Below are 26,615 nucleotides of genomic sequence, written 5' to 3' on the forward strand. Positions count from 1 at the left end.
CACTCCTCCCGCATCCCCGGAGTGCTGCAGGGCTCCCTGCCTGACACACGTTCCTGTCCACACAACGATGGCCTAAGGCACCTCCCGCCCCCTGCCGAGTGCCGGGAAAGCTGGGGCACTGTCCCCACACCTCAGGTCCCCAGAGTGCTGCTCCTTTAACCACTAGAGGACCAGCTGGCAATGCAATCAACAGACATCCTCCGTATGTCAAAGCACCCTCAATGCTAACCCAGTCACTATTCTGAAACATGACAGACATCTTAGGTCCCTGAGGTGCAGTGGGAAGGCGCCGACCTTTTTTCAGCTGGATCTTCCTGCAGTGAGCGGCCCACAACCTGCAAGACAAAGAAGTACATGGTCTTCTCCAGGAAGCGAGGGAGCGTGGCCGGCACACCCCCACAGGAGCTCCTGAAACGGGTCCACCTGTGCCAGCGACAGGGCAGTGTCTTCCATCCAGGTAACTGAAAGGTCCCATGGTCCCCAGCTTATGTGCGCCAGGTTGCAGTGCCTGGGAAGCTGAGTGACCGCCAGGCCCCGCTGTGTGCCGAGAAGCCCTTTACAAGCACGCCGTCACGTGCAGGGCAGTCTCCCTACTGGGTTCGTGCCGAGGCGGGTAACACTGGCACATCTTTAACCAACCCGCTGGGCTGCGTGGTCAGATAACTCAACCCAAACACTCAGAAGTGACTACTAATGCCTAACACCTGTAGGAAAGACGTCTGAGTCCTTTCAGCCCTAAACTACAACTAGAAAGGTGGAGCAGCACACCCTCGTTTGGAAGGGCAATCTAGACGCTGTCCGACCCAGCACCCACCCCTGCTTCTCTATGAAGCACCGGGGTGAGGGATTAAAGCTGGCAGTTCAGCCACTGTCTGCTCGCTCTGCACCTACAATCAAGTCACCTCACCATGCAGGGCCACAAGCTTCGGGGAAGGGGACATACCCGCGGCCTGCGACAGTCTACCAAGACGACCAGTACAACACCACACACCCAGAAGATTCTGGCTGCTCAGATAAAAACCAGCTCAGAGCTCACATCAGCACTCCAAGACTCACGCTCAGGAAAACATCTTAGAACAAATTAAACTAAGTGTTTGTGCAGCCTCACCTGCAGAAGCTGCTAGGTTTGTCTCAACCAAACACAGCAGAGTGAGCTTACTTCTGATGGCTCTTAAACCAGGTCGCACTGCCCGTGGAAATGCCACCTCTATTTTTAAGGCACTTCAGGTTTCTTTTATCAACAGATAAGGTGGAGGAGGCCAACCACCGCCCTTGGCCACGCCCAGCCCACAGCGTCCTGGAGGCATCTAGGAATGGCCACAGGCAGACTTACCGGTGTTTCCTCTTCTTCTTCCTTGGAGGAGTGTCAACGTCCTCCGCGGGAGCTGGAGCTATGATACTGGACTCTTTGACCCGAAACTCATACACCTGACAAGAGGCACAGTCACAGCTATGAGGCCCATCGAGGTGAGCAGACTTACAGCCTTACACTGGTTCCCACCAGAAACATCTGTCTCTGTCGTAACACTGCTTGGGTGCTGGGGACAAGAGAGCAGAGCAGACGCTGTCCTGACCCTCGGGCAGCTTCGATGACATTATGGTCATTATGGTCAAGAGTCCCAAGGTTCAATCTAAATTCTTACTGGCTTTTTAAGTCCACTGTCACCTAGCCTGAAACACCTAAAGGCTGAAATGCATTCACCCTCAGTAAACATAAAAAACTCCTTTCCAGGAGACAAGTAAAAGGCTAACGGTAACAGAAATGTTCTCACGTTTGGACAAAGGTTACATACGCTCCCCATCTCTGAAGCTCTTCAGACCTGCTTACCTGTCTGCATGTTTTGGTCCCGATTAACCTGGCAATGGCACAGAAGTTGTCATAGTAGGTGCCAATGAGGACCCGGAACATGGAGGCCTCGGCCCCGCTCCACTCCACGTTCTCCGGGGGCTCGCTGTTCGGCTTCATCTTTATTGGAGTTTGACACCGCGAGTTCGCTTCTACAAGCCAAGGCAAGCACCAGTCAGGAAACGACAACTGGAGAACAACTCCAGTGCGCTCCAGAGAACAGCAGGAAGTCAGTCACATCTGAGAACAAACTGTCGCCGAGCCTTCATGTGGAACCGCTGAGCCTGGGCTCCTTTCATAAGAAGGCGAACGGGCTGCCCTGCTGGTATTCATGGTTAAGCCACAGGGCAGACGGGCACCGAAAATCCCGTCAGGAAGATGACCAAAACAACCCACAGGGCAGCAAGGACACTAACCTGAGTGGCCTGCACCTCACGGCGCCCTGACTGAGAAAGATGGAGAAAATGACACACTGGATGGAAATGGCAGCGCCGAACCTCAACCACCCAGACAGCGACCGTGGTCACGGTGGGCTCGGGGCAGGGGACAGCCACGAGAACGCAGCCCGGTCCTCCTCGAGAGCACCCTGCGCTCGGACTTCCCACTTCACCGAGAACTAAGCACCCCGGAGACACGCTCGCTGCACCACCCGCTTCATCTCCACAGTGCGCAGGGCCCTCACCAGAGGAGCTGGACGTTTCGTCTTTCTTCTCCTCCTCCTCCTTATCGTTGTTCTCGCCACCGGTCTCGGCCCCGGCTTCCCGGTCGCTGTCCGTGTCCTTGGACTCCAGCACGTTGATGGTGGGGGTGCTGGGCCTGCTGCTGTTGTTGGGAAGCCGCCCTCGTCTGCGGCCACCCGGGCGCTTGGGCGGCGTCTTGATCCGCTCGGCAGTGAGGGCAGCAGCAAACTCCTTTGCTCCCTCCTAGAGTGAAACATGGAGACGTCGAGGTCAAGTTCTACAACTCATTTTCATGAAGAAAAAAAAACCCTCCATAAGCAAGTTAGTCAAGAAATTCAACACAATATCCACTTTCTACAATTAATCATTTGCATCTTTCACACACTAGTTTTCTTTCCATCTCTGACAGTTTGGACGTTTTGGAAAGACAGACTTGGGTTCTATATATCGCTAGAGTGGTGTGACATCAGGCGAGACACTTCTGAACGGGTGAAATACACTAACTCATTAGTAAGTCAAACTATAAAATATACTTTATGTAACATATAGTTTCTTTAAAAGGGAATTTTTATGAGGAGAATCATATACTTAATGTGCATCTGGAGTCAAACTTTCCTGTTCCGGGGTTTCTAGGCGCACGCCGCTACGGCTGCGGTTGGGGTGCATGAGAACCAAAGCACGGAAGCACGCCCGACTTGGCCACTTCCTGCCCTACGACGAAAAGACCCAGCTTTTCTCCTGTGAGGGACGCACAGCCCCAGGAAGACACAGCAGGGGCTTGAGGAACAAGGCTGTGGGGGCTACGTTCTGTACTACGAAGGGCAACACCCGGTCTCAGAAGTATGAAAAACCGGTAAGAACACGGATTACAGAGGAACCGGAGAAACGTTTCAGAGGAGCCACATAAAATTACACAACAGTGCTCGAGAATCCCGTGTTTAGTGAAGGGAGAAGTCTGAGAGCAGCCAACAGTTTTATACTTCATTCTACAAAAACCAAATTGCTTAAAAATAGGATACCTTCTGTAGGTGCCATTCAATGAATCTTCTGTCCAAAATCCAACAGGTAATATATACCCACTTAGTTCCTAGGTAGGAGTGGCTTGGTTCAAAAAGGGGAAATGGTAAAAATAAGATAGTACCCATAAAAAAAAATTTAAAAAAAAAAAACAACTTTTCTACCTCATATTTTCCTAACCCTTTACCTTTCCTCTACTCGTGGGCCCTAAACACGGCTTACACCACAGGGGCCCGCAGCTCACAGAAAGGCCCTGGCTCTGAGAAAGGCTCAGAACTGCCGTGTGGAACTGCCGAGGGCCTGCAAGTCAGGTGGGCTACCTGCGCTGCACACGCTCCTGGACTTCGTGGGGGGTGTGATGTCAGAGTCCTTGATCCTAAAAACCTTGAACTGTTGCTGAGGAGATTAACACAGATACTCAAGACTAATCAAGACCAGTGAAGGACTAGAGTGCACGTGTGCAGTACGTCAGAGACGCGACCCCGGTGAGACCCTCTGCCTCCCCTGTGGCCAGGAGAAGCGTGTGTGCGGGAGCCACAGTGCTTACGCTGACTGCACGCGCCTCACCAAGCTCGGAGTCCTTCTCCAGTGCCCTCCGGCCCGCGAGGCACTCAAGCTTACCAGATGCTGGTAACACTGGGGCCCACAAGGCTTGTTGTCCAGAGCTGTTTCTGTGTTCTTCCGCTTGTAAGTGTTGGGTGTTGCATGGAAAGCTGCAAAACAAAGCCAGTAATATTTGGATATTTTCTACAATATTTACTTCCTCATTTTCCCCGGTTTTAATGGAAAAAGTTAATGAATACATTCCAGTCTTGCTATTCTGTGGTTCACATCCCAGAACTCCCCTGCCAGCTCCCACTGAACTCTCACTGCATGCTCCCAGCGACTCCCACGGAGCACCTGCGCTCCGTCCCCCGACCCAAGCCAGGGCACGAACACTGCGTTCTGGAATGAGTCATGGTTTCTTATTTTTCTGCTCGCAAGTGTAACTGATGTGTGTAAATGCTAATTCTGACCATAAACATTCACTTGAGTCATTAATATCTCCATAGAAACAACGGATACATCCTCTACAACGAAACCAGACTTCCTATTTTTACCAAAAGAATTCTGACATCTACAACTTTTTTATTTCTAAAGGTCAACAATCTGTCAAGTGGGGGAGAAAAATAGAATACCACTTATTAAAAACTAACTTTTTTCAAAATCCTCACCCAAAGATATGTTTGTTGATTTCAGAGAGGAAGGGAAAGACAGAGAGACATCAACTGATTGCCTCCCATTTGCACCCTGACTAGAGATCGAACCTGAAAACTAGGTATGTGCCCTGACGGGGAATCGAACCCACAATCGTTTTGGTGTACGGGACAATGCGCCAACAACTAAACCACCTGGCCAAGGCAAGCCTGAAATATTTTTAATGACTTACTTCAAGTACAAAGATGCCAATTTGAAAAGTTAGATTTCTAGAAATCTAAAATAGTCTAGGCATTTCTAGAAGACTGAATTCTTTATACACAGTTTTCTGAATGATAAACTTCTTGCTTGAAATTCTGCTGCGGGAACCTAGTCATGAAACTGGTATTTTAACTTACTGAAGTACCTTTGATTGTAAGCATGTTAATTTCTCCTTAATAGCCTGAACTTGTTCTTGTCTTATGTTGGAGACTGTACGCTGCTACCTAACTCCAGCTCAGGACCAACAGCAGCCTCTATCTTCACATGAGCTATTCGTGTGCACCTTTCTGTCTACAGGTACACGTGTGCCTTCAACTGCCATGGCATCGGGGTGAGAACAGCAACCTATAAATACAGCACGTGCCAGAGGAGGCACCAAACTAAAAACAAGTTCCCCCAAACACATGTTACCCACTACGGGCACTAACTCTGGCTAATGACGGCCTTGCATTTTGGGCTGATGTAACTCCTGCTGCCGATGTGGCCCTAGCCTTCCACATGTTCAGTCTGGCGTTCCAGGGGCCCTCACCTGTTCAAAACGCAGTCCACGGCTCAGTCACTCATATGGTATCAGGCTCTGCTCTGGGGACAAACTCATACACTTGAAAAGAATTTGAGCCTTGAACTTCTACTTTAAAAACATAACTTGTCTTTTTTTCTCCCCTTATCAGTCTGTCTTTATTTCCCTTTTAAGTTCTGTGGAGAGAGTACGGCCTTTTACAAACACTTTTTAAATAACCTGTTTCATGAGTGTGTCACTTGCTTTCATCCGAATTAAAGTAGTTGACATCTTGTGTAGTCCTGAACAGGACATGGCCGGCATCCACCTGTGTACACTGGAAGCGGGCGCTCACACGTTCCCTCAAGTTCGCACTGCTGCGCACTCCCACCTGGGCAGTGAACCGAAATGGGAATTTCAAGTTCCAAACACTTTTTAAGCTATTTTATCTGACTTGTATTTTCCTGTGACAAGATGCTGACTGAAGGGTCTCACTAGGTCCTTGAATTGTGTGTGATTCAAAGAAAATGCATTTTAGCATTCTGAGGCTCTCCTCTTTATACTGGAAAAATAGTTTTTAAGCCTTGGTCGGGTAACTTGGTTGGAGCATCATTCCGTCCACCAAAAACGGCCACAGGTTCAATTCTCTCCCCCAATCTCCACTTCCTCCCTCTCTCTGTCTCTCTCAAATCAATAAACATATCCTCTGGTGAGGATTTTTTAAAAATATATTTCAAGCTAAATATACAGAAAAAAGGGTTATATAAAATTCCATTATCAGGACAATTAAGCCAACATAGTTTTAAACTTTATAAGGAGAGAACATTGATATTCAGGATTTTGTTTCTTTTAATGTCAAAAGCAACCTATAAAATCTTGATGAAAAACCTATCTAAAGGTTTTTAGGCAGAAGTAAAAAGGATCATATACAATTCCAGCTAATCTCTAGACCTGTATTGGAGATTAAACTGGCAACAGTAAAAATTGACTAAAATATACGGAGTGCCCCTTAGAATCTTACCGTGCCTCACCAAATTGAGCGGTGCCTCGCACACAGGGCCGGTGAGCCCCAGGAGCGGGACTGGAACAAATGTTAGCGGTCACCCATTTCCGGGGGTTTTACGAGGTGTGAACGGGAACAAAGGAAACATTTATGGAGCCACTTGTCTGGCACGGCAGCAGGTGTGACCAGACCCTCACTTGGCCGTCTCCACCTCAAGGACCAAGAGAACGGCTCCCCGTCTCTGGGACCGCATCACTACCACACCCCACTTCTCGTGCACACTCGTTCTGCAGCTCTGCTCCTGTGACCAGTGTCAGACCAGGCCCGAGTGTCGGTTCACACTGACTCCTGCTCAGAGTGTGCTGCTCTCGTCTCCTCTGATCAGAACTCGGTCCAAGAGCAGCTTCTTACTGAACGTCCTCACAGCTGAAATCATGTGAATTCCTCTGTGTATAATCAGACATTTATTAAAAAGCACCTCAGAAAACACCGGTGCTGACATCTGAGCACGGGAAAGCAGTGACAGCCACTGACAGCCATTCTGTGCTCCAAGCACACACACTGAACAAGCAGCTTCAGGCACTGTCTCTATAAACCCCACAAAGTCCCCAGGCACTGTTATGTCCTCGTCCCCATTTCACAGGTAAGGAAAACTGAGATCTAGCGAGATTTGGTCACTGACAATTACACAACAAATACAAACTCTAGTGTATCTGAACTTCCTTAACCATTACACTTCTGAAACACTAAAAAAAGTCAGCCACCAGCTATAAACTCAGAATACCTTCCTTCGAAATCCTAACCCTTTAAAATGTTAAGATCTCTTCAGTCAACATTAATACTCGTTCCAAAAGGAACATTCAAACAGACTTTCACATAATTTCAAAAAGGATAAACTGATACACTTGGGTTTTATGCTTAAAATGGATTCTTCTGCAGGCTGTTCAGACTATAGCTTATCAAATATTCCATTCAAAGTTCCACTTCAGTCCCACACACACACACATGCAGACAAACACATTTATATTTCCCTTCCCTATCAGAAATGTATTACCAAAGCTATAACAGACGGTAAATTTTAGGCTAGAGCATTGTTTTGGGGTTTTGGGGGGGCGGGTACATTTTTACTTATTTATTTTTTACTCCTCACCCAAGGACATTTTTTCATTGCTTTTAGAGAGAGAGGATAAGAAAAATAAACACTGAGAGAGGATAAGAGAAATACACACTGCGAGAGAGAAGCGTCGACTGGTTGCCTCATACAAACTGGGATTGTAAGCGCCCAGATTGGGGATAGAACCCACAACCTAGGTATGTGCCCTGACTGGGAATTGAACCCTCAACTTCCTGGTTACCCGGACGATGCTCCAACTGAGTCACACCAGAGCTAGGCTGGAGCTTTTGTAAAGAAATTACTATGATTCCAAGTTTGCAGAACAATCAGTCTCCAATTTACAAAATGGACTGTGGCCTAAAAGTTACTTGCAATGTAAAGTGGAATTAGTTCGCTGACCAAACCATTTACCCTTCATTAAAGTATACAAGTCCCTCTAACAGAAAAGATGCAGTCAGAGATACAGAGCTTCTCACATCTTCCCCAGATAGAATGGCAGATGCCCCTAATGACTAAAGAACAAGTAAGGCCTGACATCAGCAAGGCTACCAGCACAGAAATATAAAGATAGCTAACATCCAAAATGGCCTTTGTAACCAAAAGTTTTAAAAATTCTCCCTTAAACAATGAGTTAAGGAGAAAATATAGAGCATTTCTTAATTACTCAAAACGTACAGTAATAATACCAAGTATTAGAACCAAAGAGGAAAGTTGAAGCAGTGCTCCAGACAATTCAGTGTTAACATACGTCCAAAAAGAGGAAAGAATGAAAGCAAGATATTTTCATAAAAGAATGTAAACATAATCAGACTCATCGATAGAAAAACAGAGCTTCTGGCCAAGATGGAGGCATAGGCAGACACACTGTGCTTCCTCACAGAACCAAAAGGAGGACAAAAACAAAATACAAACCACCACCAGAACTGACAGAAAATTGAACTGTATGGAAGTCTGACAAGCAAGGAGTTAAAAAAGAAACATTCATCCAGACCAATAGGAGGGGCGGAGTCGGGCAGCTGGGTGGAGAGGATTCAGGCAAGGAGGACCTGGCTGACAAGGAGGCAGCTGGCAGACCCGGAGGTCCCACATTCGCGTGCAGATAAACCGGGAGGAACAACCGGGGAGCAAGACAGACCGCACAACCCAGGGTCCCAGCTCCGGGAATGAAAGCCTCAAACCTCTGACTGAAAATGACTGAAAACACCTGTGGGGGTTGTGGCGGCGGGAAAAACCCCCAGCCTCACAGGAGAGTTTGTTGGGGAGACCCAGAGAGTCCTAGAACATACATAGACCAACCCACCCAGGAATCGGCACCAGAAGGGCCCACTTTGCTTGTGGGTAGCAGAGGAAGTGACTGAAAACCAGCAGAGCAGAGCAAGCACCATTGTTCCCTCTCAGACCCCTCCCCCACATACAGTGCCACAACGCAACCACTCAGGTTGCCCCACCCTGGTGAACACCTAAGGCTCCTCCCTTTACAACGTACCAGGTGCACCAAAACAAAGAAACATGCCCCAAATGAAAGAAAAGATCAAAGCTCCAGAAAAAAGGAGCTTCATACAACTAAGTGATGAAGAGATACCCAACTTAGCAGATGCAGAGTTCAAAACACTGGTCATCAGGATGATCACAGAAATGGCTCAGTATGGTTACAAAATAGAGGAAAAAGTGAAGGCTATGAAAAGTGAAATAAAGGAAAATGCACAGGGAACCAACAGTGAAGGTAAGGAAACCGGGACTCAAAAAAAAAGAGGAGAGACTTAGGAACCTCCAGGACTACCTTAATGTTTCAACATCCGAATCATAGGGGTGCCAGAAGAAGAAGAGGGAGAGCAAGATGTTGAAAACTTATTTGAACAAATAACGAAGGAGAACTTCCCCAATCTGGCAAAGGAAACAGACTTCCAGGAAGTCCAGGAAGCTCAGAGAGTCCCAAAGAAGCACAAACCAAGGTACATCATAATTACATTAGCCAAGAATAAAGAGAAGGAGAGAATCTTAAAGGCAGCAAGAGAAAAGGAGACAGTTACCTACAAAGGAGTTCCCATAAGACTTATCAGCTGATTTCTCAAAAGAGACCTTACAGGCAAGAAGGGACTGGAAAGAAGTATTCAAAGTCAGGAAAGGCAAGGATCTATATCCAAGATTACTCTATCCAGCAGAGTTATCATTTAGAATGGAAGGGCAGATGAATTGCTTCCCAGATAAAGTCCAGTTAAAGCAGTTCATCATCACCAAGCCATTACTATGTGAAATGTTAAAGGGATTTATCTAAGAAAAAGAAGATCAAAACTATGAACAGTAAAATGACAACAAACTCACAACTATTAACTGAACCTAAAATAAAAACAAAAACAAAAACATACTAAGCAAACAACCAAAACAGGAACAGAAGAATCACAGAAACAGAGATCACATGGGGGGTTATCAGCAGGAGAGGAGAAGAAAGGAGGAAAAGGTACAGGGAATAAGAAGCATAAGTGGTAGGAATAAGAAGCACAAAATAGACAGGGGGAGGTTAAGAATAGTATGGGAAATGGAGAAGCCAAAGAACTTATATGTGAGACCCATGGACATAAACTAACGTAGGGGAATAATGGTGGGGGGGGGGGGCAGTGCAGGGCATAGGGGAATAAAGGGAAGAAAAAAAAATGGGATAACTGTAATGGCATAATCAATAAAATATATTTAAAAAAGAAAAATAGTAAAACTAATACAGTAGTTGATTCTGAGGGGAAAATACACAAAACAGGTTTTTGGAAATAAAATATATAAACCACTTAATCTCAAGGGAAAAAATACATAATAAAAGAATAATCATCAAAATAAAAGAATCAGAAGATACAAATCAACTTTATACTAATAAATTTCAATACCTGGAAAAAAAGGGATAATTTTCCAAAATGACAGAAAACTTATCTACTAAGCACTATTATTACTTAACAGTGTAATGGAGATACAAGCCTACGTAGTTAGGCAAGAAAAAGAAATTAAAGTTACCAAGTTTGGAAAGAAGGTGAAACACCAATAATAACTGCAGAACTTTTTGGCCAACCCAATACAAGAGCTACATAAAGAAAATCTGAGGTCATTAGACACAAACTTAATCTTTATTTTTAAATGTCAATTTTCCTTTAATTCATAACTTTAATGAGATTCCAATAAACACACCACCTGTACCTTTTTAATTAGACAAACTGACTCTAAAATTTGTATTCAAATAATAAACAATATTAACAGGAGATCTCTGAATAATGAATGCTTTCTGGACAGATAGGGTGAAGGAAAGGACACAAAGACCAAAAGCAGACCCCAGGACCCGAGGGCACCGAGGGCACCGAGGGCAGGCTCGCACAGCAAGTGAAAGAGGAACCTGCTTGTCCCTAGGTAGGGAGGCAACCAGGTCACCTTAAAGGTGGGAGAGTCGTTGGATTCTATCAAAATTCCAAATGGATGGAAGAGTTAGATAAGAAAAAAATGAAGCCTAAAACATACCTGAAAAAAAGGTAGGAAACCATCTATAACCTTGGAGTAGGGAAAGCAAACTGATAAATTCAACTACCCTTAAAATTTCTATAAGCACTGTTTATGGGAATTTTACAAAACAACTGGAAAGAAAATTTCAATTCCTCCCCCCAAAAAACCCTAATTTCCTGACTATATAAAGAGCTCCCAGGTCTCAAAAAAGCTCAATAAGCTAAAGGATAAAAACCATGCTAAGAAAAGAAAATACAAATCTCAAACATATCATAAGAAAAAAATGCAAATTAAACTACACAAACACGCACACAAAAAACTTTTCACTCATCAATAAAAGTCAAAATTAGCTTTTCAACACATTCAATTGGCAGGTATCTGGGGAATAAGCATGCTTACTCTGCTGGTATTTACTTATTTTGTCCTCACCCAGGGACATTTTTTCTCATTGCTTTCAGAGAAATAGAGAGATGAGAGAGAGAGAGAGAGAGAGAGAGAGAGAGAGAGAGAGATGAGAGAGAGAGAGAGAGAGAGAGAGAGAGAGAGAGAGGGAGAGAGAGACATTGACATGGGAGAGAAACATCAATGGTTGCCAATACACACCCCAATCGGGGACTGAACCCACAACCTAGGTATGTGCCCTGACCAGTAATCGAACCCACAACCCTTCACTCTACAGAAGGATGCTCCAGCCACCTGACCAGAGCTCTGCTGGTAAGTCTTTAAAGTGGCGTGCCCCAATATGGCAGGTCATCCAATAATATCTAGAGTGGATCAGGTGCACTTTGCTGCTCAAAATGATGCACAGGCACACACAGGTTACTCACTGCAGCACTGTCACAGACAAAAGCTCGAAACCACCCAAATGCTGGCCTTCAGAGGACAAGGTCAGTCAGTGGGTTCTAGTGCCTCCTGTTGCAGAAGACTTTGCAGCTGTCCAGACAGGAGTAACAGCCACAACATTAAGTCAGAAAAGAAAAAAGGCCTGAATAATATGGCACCATTTGAATAGGACAGTCAGGGGGGAAAAATACATTTGTATTTGCCAGAAGAAACCATTGAAAGATTCAGGAGAGGTAAGAAGACTCCACCGGACACCTTTTGACACAATTTTGAAATGTAAGTCATGTGAATGATGACCTATTTTAAAAATAACAATACCTAAACACAAGCCAAGTACTATTTTAAGTATTTTACAGACAGTAATAAATTTAGTCCTCATAATAGCTTGTAAAGTATGCATACTGGATTGGCCAAAACATTTGTTTGGTTTTTTCCGTAAAATAGCTCCAGTATTGTTTAGTTGTGTTTAACTTCATTTGAAACAATTTTGTTAGATTGTATGATGACAGCTGTCATATCAACATGCATTGTCGTACAGTCATTTTAATACTGAAGATGGAAGAAAATAGGCAACATTTCCAGCATTATGCTTTATTATTTCCAGAAAGATAAAAATACAACTGAAATGCAAAAAAAGATTTGTGCCATGTATGGAGAAGGTGCTGTGACTGAGCAAATGTGTCAAAAGTGGTTTGCGAAGTTCCATGCTGGAGATTTCTTGCTGGGTGATTTCCAGAGTCAGGTGGACCAGCTGAAGTTGATAGCGATCGAGACATTAATTAAGAACAATTAATGTTATATCATGCAGGAGATAGCCGACATACTCAAAATATCCAAATCAATAAAGTTATTGGTGAAAGTGAAAAATGTGTCTTTTATTTTACAGAAAAAACCACATGGATTTTTTGGCCAAGACAACATATATTCTCATTATGTAGACAAAAAAAATGGAAGCACAAAATGCTCTATTTATCATAAGTGTAGTAATTTACTTAATGGTTTATTTTACCTAAGAAAAATACACAGTGTGAACTACTCTGTCGGGCACGGCTGCGAAGCATGCGGAGGCTGCACGCTGAGGAGACTGGCTCTGTGGCAGGAGGGTGGGCCCAGCTGCTGCGGGACCCCCGCTGCCACGCGCTTCCAGTGGGCCGCCCTTTGGTCCCACAGAAGCCGACGCCCTGGACTGAAATAGGTCTTTCTTCTCCCCAGCTTGAATGAGATAATCAATAGGCTCAAGGTTCATCAAAATCACTCAAACCTGAACAGCACAATAAAATAACCCATAATATTTAAAAGTAGCACCCTGCTTCCTTGGTTCATTTGAACAGCAAAAAGGTACATGAAATGCTACATCTACAACCAACAAATTGAAGGGACCACATCACTCAATTATTTTGCTACGGTGATATGTGAATACAATTTAGCATATTCTTTTGTGTAGTGTGTGTGTGTGTGTGTGTGTGTGTGTGTGTGTGTGTTGTTGTTGTTGATTTGAGAGAGAGAGAAACACCAGTGCGTCGTTCCACTTACTGATGCATCATTGGTTGATTCCTGGATGTGCCCTGACCGGGATCAAACCCACAACCTTGGCGTATCAGGATATCACTCCAACCAACTGAGCTACCTGGCCAGGGCTACAATGCTCTTAGTAAGAATTGGACATATTCTATAAAATGACCGTGTGTGAAGGGCAACTGCATGCAACTCGAGCGGCTATCTCAAGGGCTGTGTGAAGACACCGCCGCCACACCCTAGTAAGACATGCTCCACTGGACGAACACCCAACAGCCACGACTGCCAACACTGCCGAGTCGCCCATTTTCACTACGTAGGAGATACAATAATTCTAAACACCCACTTCAAGTTTTTCTAATTTAACCACTAATACTTCACACACACAGCCCTGACTGGCAAGGCTCAGTGGGCTGGGTGTCATCCCGCAAACCTAATGCTCACTGCTCCGATTCCCAGTCAGGGCACACGAATCGGTTGCAGGCCAGGTTGCCCCCGGGTTGGGGGAGTGTGATCAGTGTTTCTCTCCTCCTCTTTCTCCCTCCCTTCCCCTCTCTCTAAAAATAAATAAATACTTCATACACAGAACTTATTATTTCCAGACCAAGATACACATCACACAACAAATCCCAAGCTGCAGCGGATCTAAGTAGACAGAGCAAAACTCAACATGCAGCAACAACTAGCTGCTTGGGCCGGCTAACTCACATTAAGATGTAAGACAGGAAAATACGGGGAAAAAGTCTGTGAGAGGTGGGATCGGGAACTGAAAACAACAAAGCGACATGGGACCACTTAGTGCAAGGGAAGACAACTTCACACAGGTCCAAAGCCCCCAACGTGTTACCTTGCCACCAACATCACACTAAAATGTAACATGGGAGAAGCTACGCTGTATTAGGTAAACTCGGCTTAGTAAACTGGGCGGTATCAAACATACTTTCAACATACATTCCTCAAAAGTAGGTAGTCCTTTTGAAACCGTTCTTAAGCTCCAGTTACCAAGAAACCTCATTCCCCAGCATGTCAGAAAAATTAAGTTACATTGTTATGTGCCATACTTCAATTTCATTAAGAACATTTTATGCTTTACCTGTATTCAAATGATGGTATTTTTTTAAAGGACCAAAAAGAAAAATGAAAAAAACATTTCACGTTAGACAGACAGCAGTGTATGTAACCATCTTATTAGCCAATTTCCTCAACGAAACTTGCTCGTCAATACCGCACCGTCGCCCTGGGCTATCGGCCGGGCCACAGGAAGTCTTACTGTGGAACAACTGCGTGGTTGGCACTTACGGAAAAACCACTGACCTGTGTGTCCCACGTGGTGAGAGGCAGCAGTTCGAATCAAAGCATGCCGAAGACTCTGGAGCAGCCCTCAAGCAACAAATTAAAAATAACTGGACACTGCCCTGGCCAGGTGGCTCAGCTGGTTGGAGCATGAGTCCCCAGTCAGGGCACACACCTGAGTTGTGGGTTCAGTCCCCAGTCAGGGCGCGTACAAGAGGCAACTGATCAATGTTTTTCTCTCTCACACTGATGCTTATCTCCCCCCCCCCCTAAAATCAATAAATATATACTTGGGTAAAGATTTAAAAAATAACGAGATACTGATGCCAACATTTTTCAATCTTAAATGAAACAATAAATTGTAAGTTCTAGATGTAATGAACGACTACAAGTTTCAAGCTGCTCTCAGACATAATTCCACAACAAAGAAAATGAAAACGTACAATAACTGCACTTACGATGTAGGAAGCAGTCGTACTTGAAACATCGCCTACAGAAGAGCGTGTGGAATGAGTGCAGGCTCTGCTCCCTCTGAACAGATTTAGCATTTGGTCCGTCTATGTTTGGGGTGCACTCGGGAGGGAGTGCCCCTGGGAGCTGCTGCTCAGTGAGTTCTTTATACCTGACATGAACCAAGAACACAAGTCAATGGGAAACGAAAGTTAACATTTTACAATAAAATTTCTCAACAGATTCTGTGTTATTTTTTTTTCTCTTGCCTGAAGCATAAAAGAAAAGTCCACACCAATCATCTTGTGAGGAGCCAATGAAATATTATGCGTGACATATCGAGAATCAAATTCACAAGATGCATCACGGAAAATGTTCTCCCGTTAAAGTGAACCACCAATGGCACTGAAATTTCTGCAAGTGTCCGGGGAAGCTTCCCTCTGCGTGGACGGCCACTGCACACCGTGCGTGTGTGTGTCTGCGCTATCACGGCAACGGTTTGGAGGCCAGAGGGCCACAGGTTCGGGCATCACTCCAAGCACCTTGGCAAATGTGTGGCAAATGAAGTGAATGGATCATAAGCGACCTCAGTTCCATCTCCAATAAACCACATGGTGAGGTGCATCCCAGACAAGCTGAGACGGCCGTGAAAGAACCCATCTTACTTTTCCTTTAGTTCTTCGGCTGTGCCCTTATCTGGAAACATTGAGGAAATGGCTTCAAAAATTTTGTCAGAAGGAAATTTCCGAGGTGGGCGGCTTTCTTTATCTAAACAGGGAAATACAAAAGGAGAAAAAGAGTGAAAGTAAACAAGTTTTTAATTTTTCATTTTCTCTACACCACTGTACGTAACACCACTCGTCTTCTAAGAAATTATCAACTTTGCGTTTCACTTCTAACATAATTTACATCTATCTATGGCATAATAGTAGGTCAGACTAAACAAAAAAGTTTTAAACAGACTGAGAGGCAGAAAAATATGGATTCAAATCCCAGGTCTGCTACTAACTGGTTCTGTGACCTTAGCTGGTCACTGACCCACTCAGGTCTGTTTCCACATCTGGAAATGGATGCACAGAACTACATGATCACTAAGGTGCCTGTTATAAAAAATTTATGCTTCTTTGAAACTAGTTTTCCCCCAAATCCTTCTATATTATCTTAATGAGCTTTGCCAAGTCTCCACCAACTCTCAGCTCTGCCTGGGGACCCTGGGTGTGGGGGTGAAAAGCATGGGCCCTGGAGCCATCCGAGCTGGTCACCATCACGGTGTGCTGGGCTGTCCCTTCCCAAGACTGTGAACTTAAAAGTCGCTTCACTGCATTAAACCTCTCCCCTCAATGATGAAACAGATCCATGTTGTGGGGCATTCTGAGGACGGGGCTGGTGCGTACAGAGTGATGCGCACGCAGAAAGGATCCGTATGTTACCGAATGGTGACTGTGCCTGCCCAGTGAAACCCAGAAACACAATATAATTTTCTGCTAGCCAAAGGAAATAAAGATGCTCAAGTGCAGAATGAAAAGTTGCAAATAACACTCTAATTTTGATTATACTGCTATCGATGTGATTTTAAACCCCCCACCCCCAAAAAAGGAGTTAAGATCCACTTGTACTTGACCGTTTTTTCTTAAACTGTTGTAATGGCTACACACAAACCTAAGAGACGTACCGTCTCGGTTCTCCTCCAGATCTTTCTGTTTTTCTTCTCTCTCATCAGGCTCATCTCCATCATCGTCGTCGTCATCATCATTGTACTGACCAAGAGCATTCACCAATTCCACGAAGATTTCATCATTTATAAACCCACATTCTGAAATTCACCAAGTCAGGTATCATAAACATACGGAGGGAAAGTGGTAACGACAAAGTGTGTGTGTCATTTTCTAATCTGGAACAGCCAGAGCCCATCAGTCAGCATTGCAACATTACTGTTAAAATGAGGGGAAAAGACCCTTTCCAGGACTGGCCAAAGGCAAAGTTAGGAACAGAATTTGCCTTCAACACCTGTCACTTTCTCTTTAATCTTCCCTCCACCAAACGTTTCCAGTGCCTCTGCTGTAACCTAATTCACTAGAAACTAATTGTGGCCTTGGCCTCCTTCGAATCAATGTTCCTGGCAGACCTTGCTTTCCACTAATGATGAGAATGGCTGGTGACATTACACATATCACCCTCCTGCCAGAACTATTTGGCAGGCCCTCCTGGACACAGAACACCAAAGCCAGGATTCCGACCACGGAGTCCAGGTACCACAGGAGCCTGGTGGGGCAGGCACAGGAGAGTGTAGAGCCTTCAGGAGCCCACGTCCCACAAGCAGAGCTCTAGTTCTTCCTACGTTTACTGTTAAAGAATCTGAAAATCTAGATATACTCAAACAATTATATTTAATTTATATGTTATTGACGTAATTTATGCTATCCACTATGCATAAATTTCGCACGGCAAACATGGTTCTTCAATTTATAGATAGGGAAAACAATGAAGATTTTAGGCTTGTGAGCCAGGCCAGCACAGCGCAAAACTTAATTTATACATTAAAAAAATCTTTTCCATATCTATGCTTTAAAAAAATCAAATTACCTCACAATTCTTTGGCCCCCTTTTCCAAGAGAATAAACCCATGGCTCACCTCTATCCCCATGTACTTTTCCATCATAATTTTTTATTAGTTCTTCAATGAAAGTCCCATCCTGGTCTAAAACTTCATCCCCCATATAAGGAATATTGTGTAAAACAGTTTCATCTTCCACCTAAAAGTTAAAAAATAATTTTAAAAAAACACCCTTATCCTACCAAAACTTTTCAAAATCAACATGGTAAGTGAAAATTGTGACAATTTTTTTCATAAGCAGGTATCTTTACTCAGCTCTCCAGACCTAAAATAATAAACGGCAAACTCTATAAACTATAAATAAAGCATCTCTCTTGCCCTGTGACAAGTCATGATTCAGGTGGGTATCATCCTTCAAACCAAAATGTTACGAGTTTGATTCCCGGTCAGGGCACAAGCCTTAGGTTGCGGTTCAGTCCCCAGGCAGGGCATGTACAAGAGGCAATAGATCGATGTTTCTTGCATCAATACTTCTCTCCGTTTTTCACTCCCTCTTCCCCTCTCTCTAAAATCAATAAGCGTATCCTCAGGTGAGGGTTTAAAGAAAAGACCCCATTCTCCAGTAAGCATAACTGAAAAACAAATTTAAGGACAACTACCGAGCGTACCTAATCTAACATGCCATCAATCATTAAAACCTTCCGTTATTTTATCTACACGCTCTTATTTCCAATGATAGTGTCTTACAATTGATGAAATGTCGTTCCTCAAAATCAACTACAAGAAACACTAACATAAGAGTTTCTAAATTTCACTTGATCTAGTTATTGACATTCAATCTAATAAAAGTCTAGGGTTGTACAACAGAGTACCAATGGTCCACTGAAGTTCATGCCAAAAAGATTTACTCATTTACGTAAGAATATTCTAGAATAACAAAAAATACTGAGATGAATATAATGTATGTCAAAATTGATAATACTAAGGAAAATGACAGATGAGTTTATATCAAGATTTGGAAGACAACAGGGAAGAATGAGGTGCTAGCTTATCTGGGAAGAGCCAAAGAAAAACCCAGAGAAAGCGGGGTACTTCAGAAAACAAGGGACAGAAAGAAGCTGACGATCGTGGAAGGAAGAGAGCTTTCAGCAGAGGACAGAAAGGCAGTAGTGACACGTCAGGACCAGAGGCTCTGAAGTCCGTATTTAAGAACACTCATGTACAGTGAGGACAGCGCTAAGTCTTAGGCTTTTGAACAGGGTACTGTACTGGTTGAAAATAGACTTTAAAAAGATAATTCTGGTAAACAGAAAGGACAAGCTAATACATCAACCAAGAGGTCAGGGCTCCTATTTCAAATGCGAGGTGCCTCGCCCCAGCTCAGTTGGTTGAACCATCAACCTGCACACCAAAAGGCTGCGTGCTCGGTTCCACTCGGGGCACATACCTCCTAGGTTTTGGGTTTGACTCTGGCCAGGGACATATGGGGGGCAACCCTTCAGTGTTTCTCTCTCATGTCAGTATTTCGTCCTCCCTTCCTGTTTCTCTAAAATCAATTAAATTCATCCTTGTGGGAGGTGCCTTGGGCTGGGACCGTGACCGACAGCGAGGAATACACAGGGACTGTCAAGAGCTGTGGTGGCGGTCTGGAAATGCAAAGAAAGGGAGTACTTCCCAATAATCCCTAGGTAACAGACTGAGGACGACTACAGAGTTCATACCTTACACAGAAAAAAGGAAAATTAGGCAACACGTACATAGTGTATAAATGAAAATTTAAGTTTTAAAGTACTGATCTATTCAGATTCAAGCTTGTGTACAACTGGAGTCCAGTTTTCATTACATCTCACTCGCACGAATCCCATTTAAACTCGGCAAGTTCATTTTTCTGGATGCAAGAAAAATTAAGTGATAATGGATATTTTGTCTTCCCAATCGTATCCATATAATCCTGTTCCCAAAACATACCCTAGCATAATGAAGACAGTCTGCCTGATGTTCTTGTCAGTGTCCAGTAAAACCCACGGATGACTCACCAATAGTATATACTGGCAAGTTTAAACACAACATTCTTTCAGAATTCCAGTCTGTGAAAATATGAAACTTCCCTTAAGCTCTTACAATAAGAGTCTCAAACTAAACGTTTTTGGCTCTGACTGGTGTGGCTCAGTTGGCTGGACATCATCCCATGAGCTAAGGGTTACCGGTTCAACTCCTGGTCAGGGCACAAGCCTGGGTTGTAGGCCAGGTCCCCGGTTGGGAGTGGGCAAAAGGCAAGTGACTGATGAATCTTTCGCACATCGATGTTTCTCTACCTCTCTTCCTCCCTCACTTCCCCTCTGTCTAAAAATAAATAATTAAAAAAAAAACCCTAAATGTTTTTGAATAAAGCCTTCACATACAAATGTGTGCAACTACAGAAGAATATACAAACTCTGCCTTTAACCCTCCCCTCTAAAATCTTTAAAAGTTATTAAGACAATAAAATATAAGCATTTCTCTACAGGCTCACCAAGGATGTTCCTCAACATCACTACCCTTACTATTTTATATGTCAAGTAACAGAACTATATTTTTTTGCTTGTTCCCCTGCAGTATCTGTTCTGTGAAGTTTGTTATATGTAAGGAAATCTTCAATTCTTGTATCTTTAAATTAGAAAAATCTTACTTAACCCATTTACATTCTAGATTTACTTACATAGCACACAGCTCAATTTTAGTTTTAACATTGTGGAAATATTAAAAGAATCTTGTAACTTTATTCTTTTTATCTCCTGCTGGGAAAAAAAAAACCAATCGTATGAAAGCTTGGGAAAAAATAACACTTTTATATATCAAGTAATAAAACCACATTTTTATTGAACAATACAAATCAAGAATGCAAACTCAAATTTCTCTTTTGTCCCATCCTCCATCCTACTGCTATCTAGAACTATACACTAGCACCTCATCATAAAAGCTACTGGGCTAGGGTTACTTGTGGAAATGCTTGTGTTTTATAAGCCCTCAGAATATTCCATAGTGCACTTTATCATTTAATAACATGCTGCCTAAAATTGTTCCAAATAAGTTCTCAATTAACAAAACCTCAAAGTCAGACTGACCTCTTCAAGGCTAAGAACTGTAAACTTCATCTGTTAAATATGTTTTTAATCCCAGGTATGGTTTTTGCTTAATGTTTTTCCTTTGAAGAACATTTTAAAACTAGAAATGACTAGGAAAAGAGCAACACTACAAATGCTTAAAACAGATATATAAAAAAATCGGTTTAAAAACACTACTCTGACCATTTTGATAGCTTTTTTTACGCATATTATATTGCCATTTATTTAGAATAGTGATTATCAAATAAGCAGAAGCTACATTATTTACACACCATGAAATTCTGCTGTAGGGGAGACCAAGAATACATTATGGGTACTGAGGCAACCGCATTCAGAGTCTTTAATGGGATGACTTGTGTTGGAAAATCCAAGTCACTGGTCACCGAACACTAGAACAGAAAAAATAAAATGACTTGTAAGAATAGACAACCTGAAGCTATAGCAATCATATCATAAAGAGATGCTGCCTACTTACATAATTTTAAAATGGAAATTTTTAAATTTAAAAATTACTGTCTTTACCTAAGGCAGTAGAGTTCATAAAACCCAAAAATAATTATCTCCTCCTCTTTTACTTAGGATGAAAAAAATGCTTCAGATTTTGCAAATTTTTAAAGTCCTCCACCCCTTCCCATACTTACCAATCAAAAACTATATTTACATTAGCCTCAAATTAACTGCTCAAAATTTCTTCCACACCTCAACCACATGGATTAATAATATAGATACCAAATATGCCACTTAAATCTAACTTAGTAAGAATGGGGAAAGTTGTTAGGTTAAGCTTTATCTTTATCTTCCCTTTTAAAAAGCCCAGGTGTCATGTGCTGAGTTATTAGGTAATACACAAACATTAAAGGGTAATAGAGCTGAGTTTCAATCACTGCAAAATGGACTCGAATCAGTTCGGCAAAGCATAGTCTCTGAACTAATAATAATAGCAGCTAATGTCATCAAGCCCTTTGTACATGTTAGGCACCACTTTACACACACCATGTCTGATCATATTCAGTCCTCATTACAACCCTGTAAGATGGGGACCATCCTTTGCCCCCATTTTACAGGTGAGAAAACAAAGGTGAAGAGAGGGTAAGTAACTGGCTCAAAGTCACACCGACAGGGCTCGAATTTAAACCCAGAAAGTCTGACTCCGGAGCCCCTGCACATACTGCCAGGACAGCACCTCCCTACAGGGTGTAAGTGCCTGCACTCCCTTCGAAGACCGTATTTCATCCAATCCATGATGACACCAATTTCAAGGCATGCCTTGTCTTCTGTATCACTACTACTGTTCCAGTTAAACTGCAATATAATGCTTTCTTATCACAGAGATTCTAAAATGCATGATGGCTTCAGATGTTAAAATGTTAGAAAGTTTGCATCTTTGATTCTATGAAATACGGTAAAAATCTGTGCCCAAATAACCACAAAAGTTTCCATCCCATCTAGGGATCCAGCTTTTCTTAAAGAGTAAGTACCGTTACCCAATTAGCAGGCCTCCAGAGCCTTCTCAAGAATACCCTGGACATACATTCATAATCTATAATCAATGAAAATATAGCAAAAAAAAGTAGAATTGAAGTGGCAAAATAAAGCAAATAATAATGCTATATACACATAATTATTAATCACTTAATTTTTATTTAAGAGGTCTTAAATATAGCAGGACTAGATTTGGTGACATCAGAGTGGACATTGTTGGCACAGAGGCCACACCTGGCCTTTGGCATTTCACCAGGCCAGGGGGTTATCTGGCAACAGTCACAGTCACTGCAGCACAAAAACAGTCCCTTCCTCAGTGGAAGGGAAGGTTAAAGATAGAGTGGCTAGGAAGAACTGTGACAGTGATTCATCCATTAATTTGCTTTCCAAAAGGGCAAAGATAAAGATAACAACACCAGAAAGCTCCATACTCCAGAACCCGCAATCTTTCCCAGTCCCCCCTTTAGTCTCTGATGCAATTCTTCATCCATCCGTCCAACAACCCAATAGTAATAGTAGTTAACATTTATTGAGCACGTACTATGTTGCAGGCACTGTGCTAAGTGCTTTATAGACATTATCTTAACCACTCACCTCAGCCTTTAGCTTCACAACCTCGCAACTGAGGAGGCTGAGGTTCAGAGAAGTGAAATCACTAGCCTAGTCAGAAAGGTAGTGAACGACCAGGCCAGGATGGAGGCCTAAGTCTGACTCCAGCACGGAGAGCTTCATCAACGTTACAGACGTGCAGTGGGCACCACACGCACCTCCTCCCCCAGCACCCTGCTCTTAGTCCTGGCACTGGCGAGGCTTCCTTCCTTCCTAAACAGGAATACTTAACCCGGTAACTTTGGGGCAAGTATTATACAATGTCCAGTGATTTTAAGTACGGAGTAATTTTCATTTCTTGCAAAACTATTAGAGTTTTTTACTTTTATTTTAAATTTGGCAGGGGTAATCATTCTGTGGCTTTAATTCTGAAGATTAGCCCCCTGTTAAGCTGAGGGGGTGGGGGGCAGTATATGCAGGGGAGAGGGTGGCCTCTCCAACCCTTGGCTGATTTACCTGCTTTAACATTAAATCCAAGATCACACCTAAAGTTAGACAGCCAAATATTCTATTCGATTACTAAGCGGGAGGGATGCTGGCTTTGCTTCATCTGGTTGCTCCAGCCATGGAGAAAAAGCTCTGGGTCTACTGAATAAAGCCACCTGAGTCTTCTCATGAACAGAAGAACTGACAGAAGCACAGACATAAGACGGCAAAGGCTAACACTCAGTACTACCTCCACCCACACCTGGCGTACTCCCATGAGCCGTCATGTCAATACAGTCCCACGAGAGTCACCGAGCTCTCAGAGGACAGAAGCGGCGGAGGGAGAGTGTGGCTTTACCTCTCTGTCTCACAACGATACTCAGCACAGTGTCTCAAAAAAGAGTAGGCACTCAAAAAATGTTTCTGGAATACACAGACTGCATTTGCTGATTCTCCCTAATGGAGAACATATTATTTGAGTTTCTCTTTAAAGCTAAGAGAGCATCTAATTAGGAAACTAAAGGTCTACGTCGCTTCATTAACTACGTAGTATCTCCAGAAACCTATCCCACTCTTTAGCTATCAACCTTAACTAATAACCATATTTCTCTCACTTATGAAATAATATTCAAATGCAAAAGCATTTGTTGGTAAAAACATGTTTGGGAATTCTTATTTATTGACTTATAGGAAAATTATTCAAAAATCCCAGTTACTTACCAGCAACTTTTTTTCTTTGAAAATGTATCATCCTCGACAATTTATATAATTAAGCCTCCTATCACGCAGAGCACTGAAAAGGATTTTGACCTTGTGGCCTCCACAGCATTTTACCTGATCAGAGTCATGGGTCCTGCACTCAGGAGCTCACTGGGAGACCACCTATATCAACAAATTAAATTCTCTAATTCTAGTTTCAACTTGAGCATCACAAGGAAGTTACCATATCTGATTCATCATCAGTGATAAAGAAAGAAAAAAACTACATTAAGTATCAAGGATGCTACATTTTCAGAGAAACACAACTTACTGGTAAGTAACCAGGTTCCTCTGAGGATGGATAGACTTACATCAACCAGCTGGTACAATAGGCGACTGTGTGGCTGGACCACTGGGAGCTGGAGAGGGAAGTCAAGCCAAAAATAGGAGTTGTAGGAGTACACAACCAAACTGAGACTCTTGGCAGAAGGCTGGTTCCAAGTTAAAACTGTGTTATGGAAAATCGTAGAGGGAAGAGCAGGTGAATGGCCTGCAGGGAAGGGAAAGAAATTAACACACCCTACTATGTGCCAAGCACTGTGCTAGAGACTTTACCAAAGTTAACTTCTTTACAACTCACCACTACCCTATGAGGCAAATAAATCCCCGTCTTACAGTGGCACATCCCAAAGGACAGTAGCCACAACTCTCCAGGCTCTAAACAATCTTAACATCAGAAGGGTTAAGTCCGACTTTGTGTAATAGGAGGGAAAATACAGTCAGTTAACCAAATTAAAAGTACTCTTGGATACTGGTTGGTCCGTTTGATTCACTCCAGAGACACAGTGAACTGTTGGTATTGTCTAATACCCTTTCGCTTTTCCAAGTGAAACAATAAGGAACCGTCTCACCTCTAAGGTGTAGGAAAGAACGGGTCAGGAGGAAGCATCAGCCACCACCCCACTCTAGAGAAAAGCTGGCCATCGTTTCTGAAACTACCCATGTTCTTCGAGATCAGAGTAAAGATAACACAGCCAAGTTTTAAATTCACTCGCCCTTCTGGTGAAATGAGAGTGTTTGGGACTTGGTTTCAGACTGCTCTTACATGAAGAAAGTGCTGAAGAAAAACTGTTTGGATCAAAACTGGATCAAGTTAAGAGAAGCTCAATAGTAAGTGATTCATTACCAGGTTAGGAGGATGCTTAGGAGAAGGTGATTCAAACAGACAAGTGGCTCCATCAGGCAGGTGTCAGAAGTAAAAATGCAAAGAAAAAAGTCCTGATTGACACAGATGTATTTAATACGAGCAGCTAATCAAGGGTGATGGAGCTAAGGAACGAAGGAATGGTTCACTCTAACTTGTACATTATTTCTATTTTGCTGTTAAACATTTATGCAGCAGAGCCATTTGGACTGGGGCACCGCCTCCACCCTGCAGCACGAGGTTCTTGCCCCCAAGTTTAAGTAAGCATGATAGAAAGACGTCATCCTGTAAGTGTCAGTTCTTACACTTCTGGGGGCAATGAGGGCCCATATGTAGCATTTAACATACAACATATAACATCAGGAATACAAACTCAGGAAACTGAGACACTGAAAGCTCTTCCCTGCATCCTAGCTTCAGACACCTGGTCCTGAATGAAAGACATCATAAATCCACAAACCTAGTAAATATATCAACTGTTAGAACCCCACGCAGTCTGGGTCTGAAGGGGCTGTTAGGGTAAATCACCTCCTCATAATCTGCAGTTTTGCTAAAATACTGGAGATCAGACACAGAACCTAAGTTGGTGAAAGTACAAAAACACTCAACAAAGAACATTAAGCAGGTAACAGAGCCATGTTCACCCATTACATGCAAACTCAAGTACCTAATTCAAGAACAGTCCTGTGAGTAGAAAATAAGACCATTTGTGTCATGGAAAAACAAACAAAAACCCACAAAAACTAAGAAACCGAGCAAAGAGTATTATACAAGTCCTTGGTTTCCGTAAGTTATGGCAACACAATCGCTGTGACGTCTTGCTTCCATGCACGGACGTGGGGTTAGGGCCAGGGTCAGGGTTAGAGTGAAGGTTAGGGTCAGGGTTAGGCATAGGCTACAGAGCAGTAGAGGCCCCAGTTAAAGAGAAGCAAGATTGGCACCCGGCCGCAGTTCCTGAGGAGAAGCACCAAGTCTTTGCTCAGGTGGTAAGCCAATCAGGTTGCTCTTTGCAAAAGAGATTTATAAATGCTATGTAGTCACTCAGTGGTTATTTAGTAAATAGTGTTAAAACAACTATAAAGCTAAATAGAAAAAATTTAAAAGTCGAACACCCACTTACTATGCCAAAGGAAATTCCTGATTTGTTAAATGATAGTAAAATATAAAAATGAAAACAGTTCTAACTGTAAAGATGGACAGATAATTTATAACCTTGAAGTGGAGAAAGCCTTTCTAAGACTTTAAGAAACACAGAAATCAAAAGAAGAGAGTCTAATTTAACTGCATAACTTTTAAAACTTCTGCATAACCAAAATATACCAGAGATAACATCAAAGTGGGG

General features: G+C 43.1%; 1 protein-coding gene across 11 annotated transcripts in view; it reads right to left on the reverse strand.

Annotated features, from left to right (window-relative positions):
• The window catches only part of EZH2 (enhancer of zeste 2 polycomb repressive complex 2 subunit), a 69,371-nt gene that overhangs the window by 5,848 nt on the left and 36,908 nt on the right, over positions 1-26,615 (reverse strand). For 7 of the 11 annotated variants that reach the window (XM_053926821.1, XM_053926820.1, XM_053926817.1 and 4 more), the window contains 10 exons: positions 21,126-21,242; positions 17,828-17,948; positions 16,868-17,008; positions 15,861-15,963; positions 15,204-15,367; positions 4,165-4,256; positions 2,529-2,769; positions 1,829-1,998; positions 1,334-1,428; positions 295-335 (listed from right to left, as the gene is read on the reverse strand). In XM_053926821.1, the coding sequence (XP_053782796.1) occupies positions 295-335; positions 1,334-1,428; positions 1,829-1,998; positions 2,529-2,769; positions 4,165-4,256; positions 15,204-15,367; positions 15,861-15,963; positions 16,868-17,008; positions 17,828-17,948; positions 21,126-21,242 (1,285 nt within the window). Of the gene's footprint in view, positions 1-294; positions 336-1,333; positions 1,429-1,828; positions 1,999-2,528; positions 2,770-4,164; positions 4,257-15,203; positions 15,368-15,860; positions 15,964-16,867; positions 17,009-17,827; positions 17,949-21,125; positions 21,243-24,440; positions 24,620-26,615 lie in introns of all 11 variants that reach the window. The other 4 variants (XM_045198748.2, XM_045198751.2, XM_045198745.2 and 1 more) reach the window with 2 other exon arrangements.

This window comes from Desmodus rotundus, chromosome 6, assembly GCF_022682495.2.
Source record: "Desmodus rotundus isolate HL8 chromosome 6, HLdesRot8A.1, whole genome shotgun sequence".
In the NCBI taxonomy this organism is placed as follows: domain Eukaryota; kingdom Metazoa; phylum Chordata; class Mammalia; order Chiroptera; family Phyllostomidae; genus Desmodus; species Desmodus rotundus.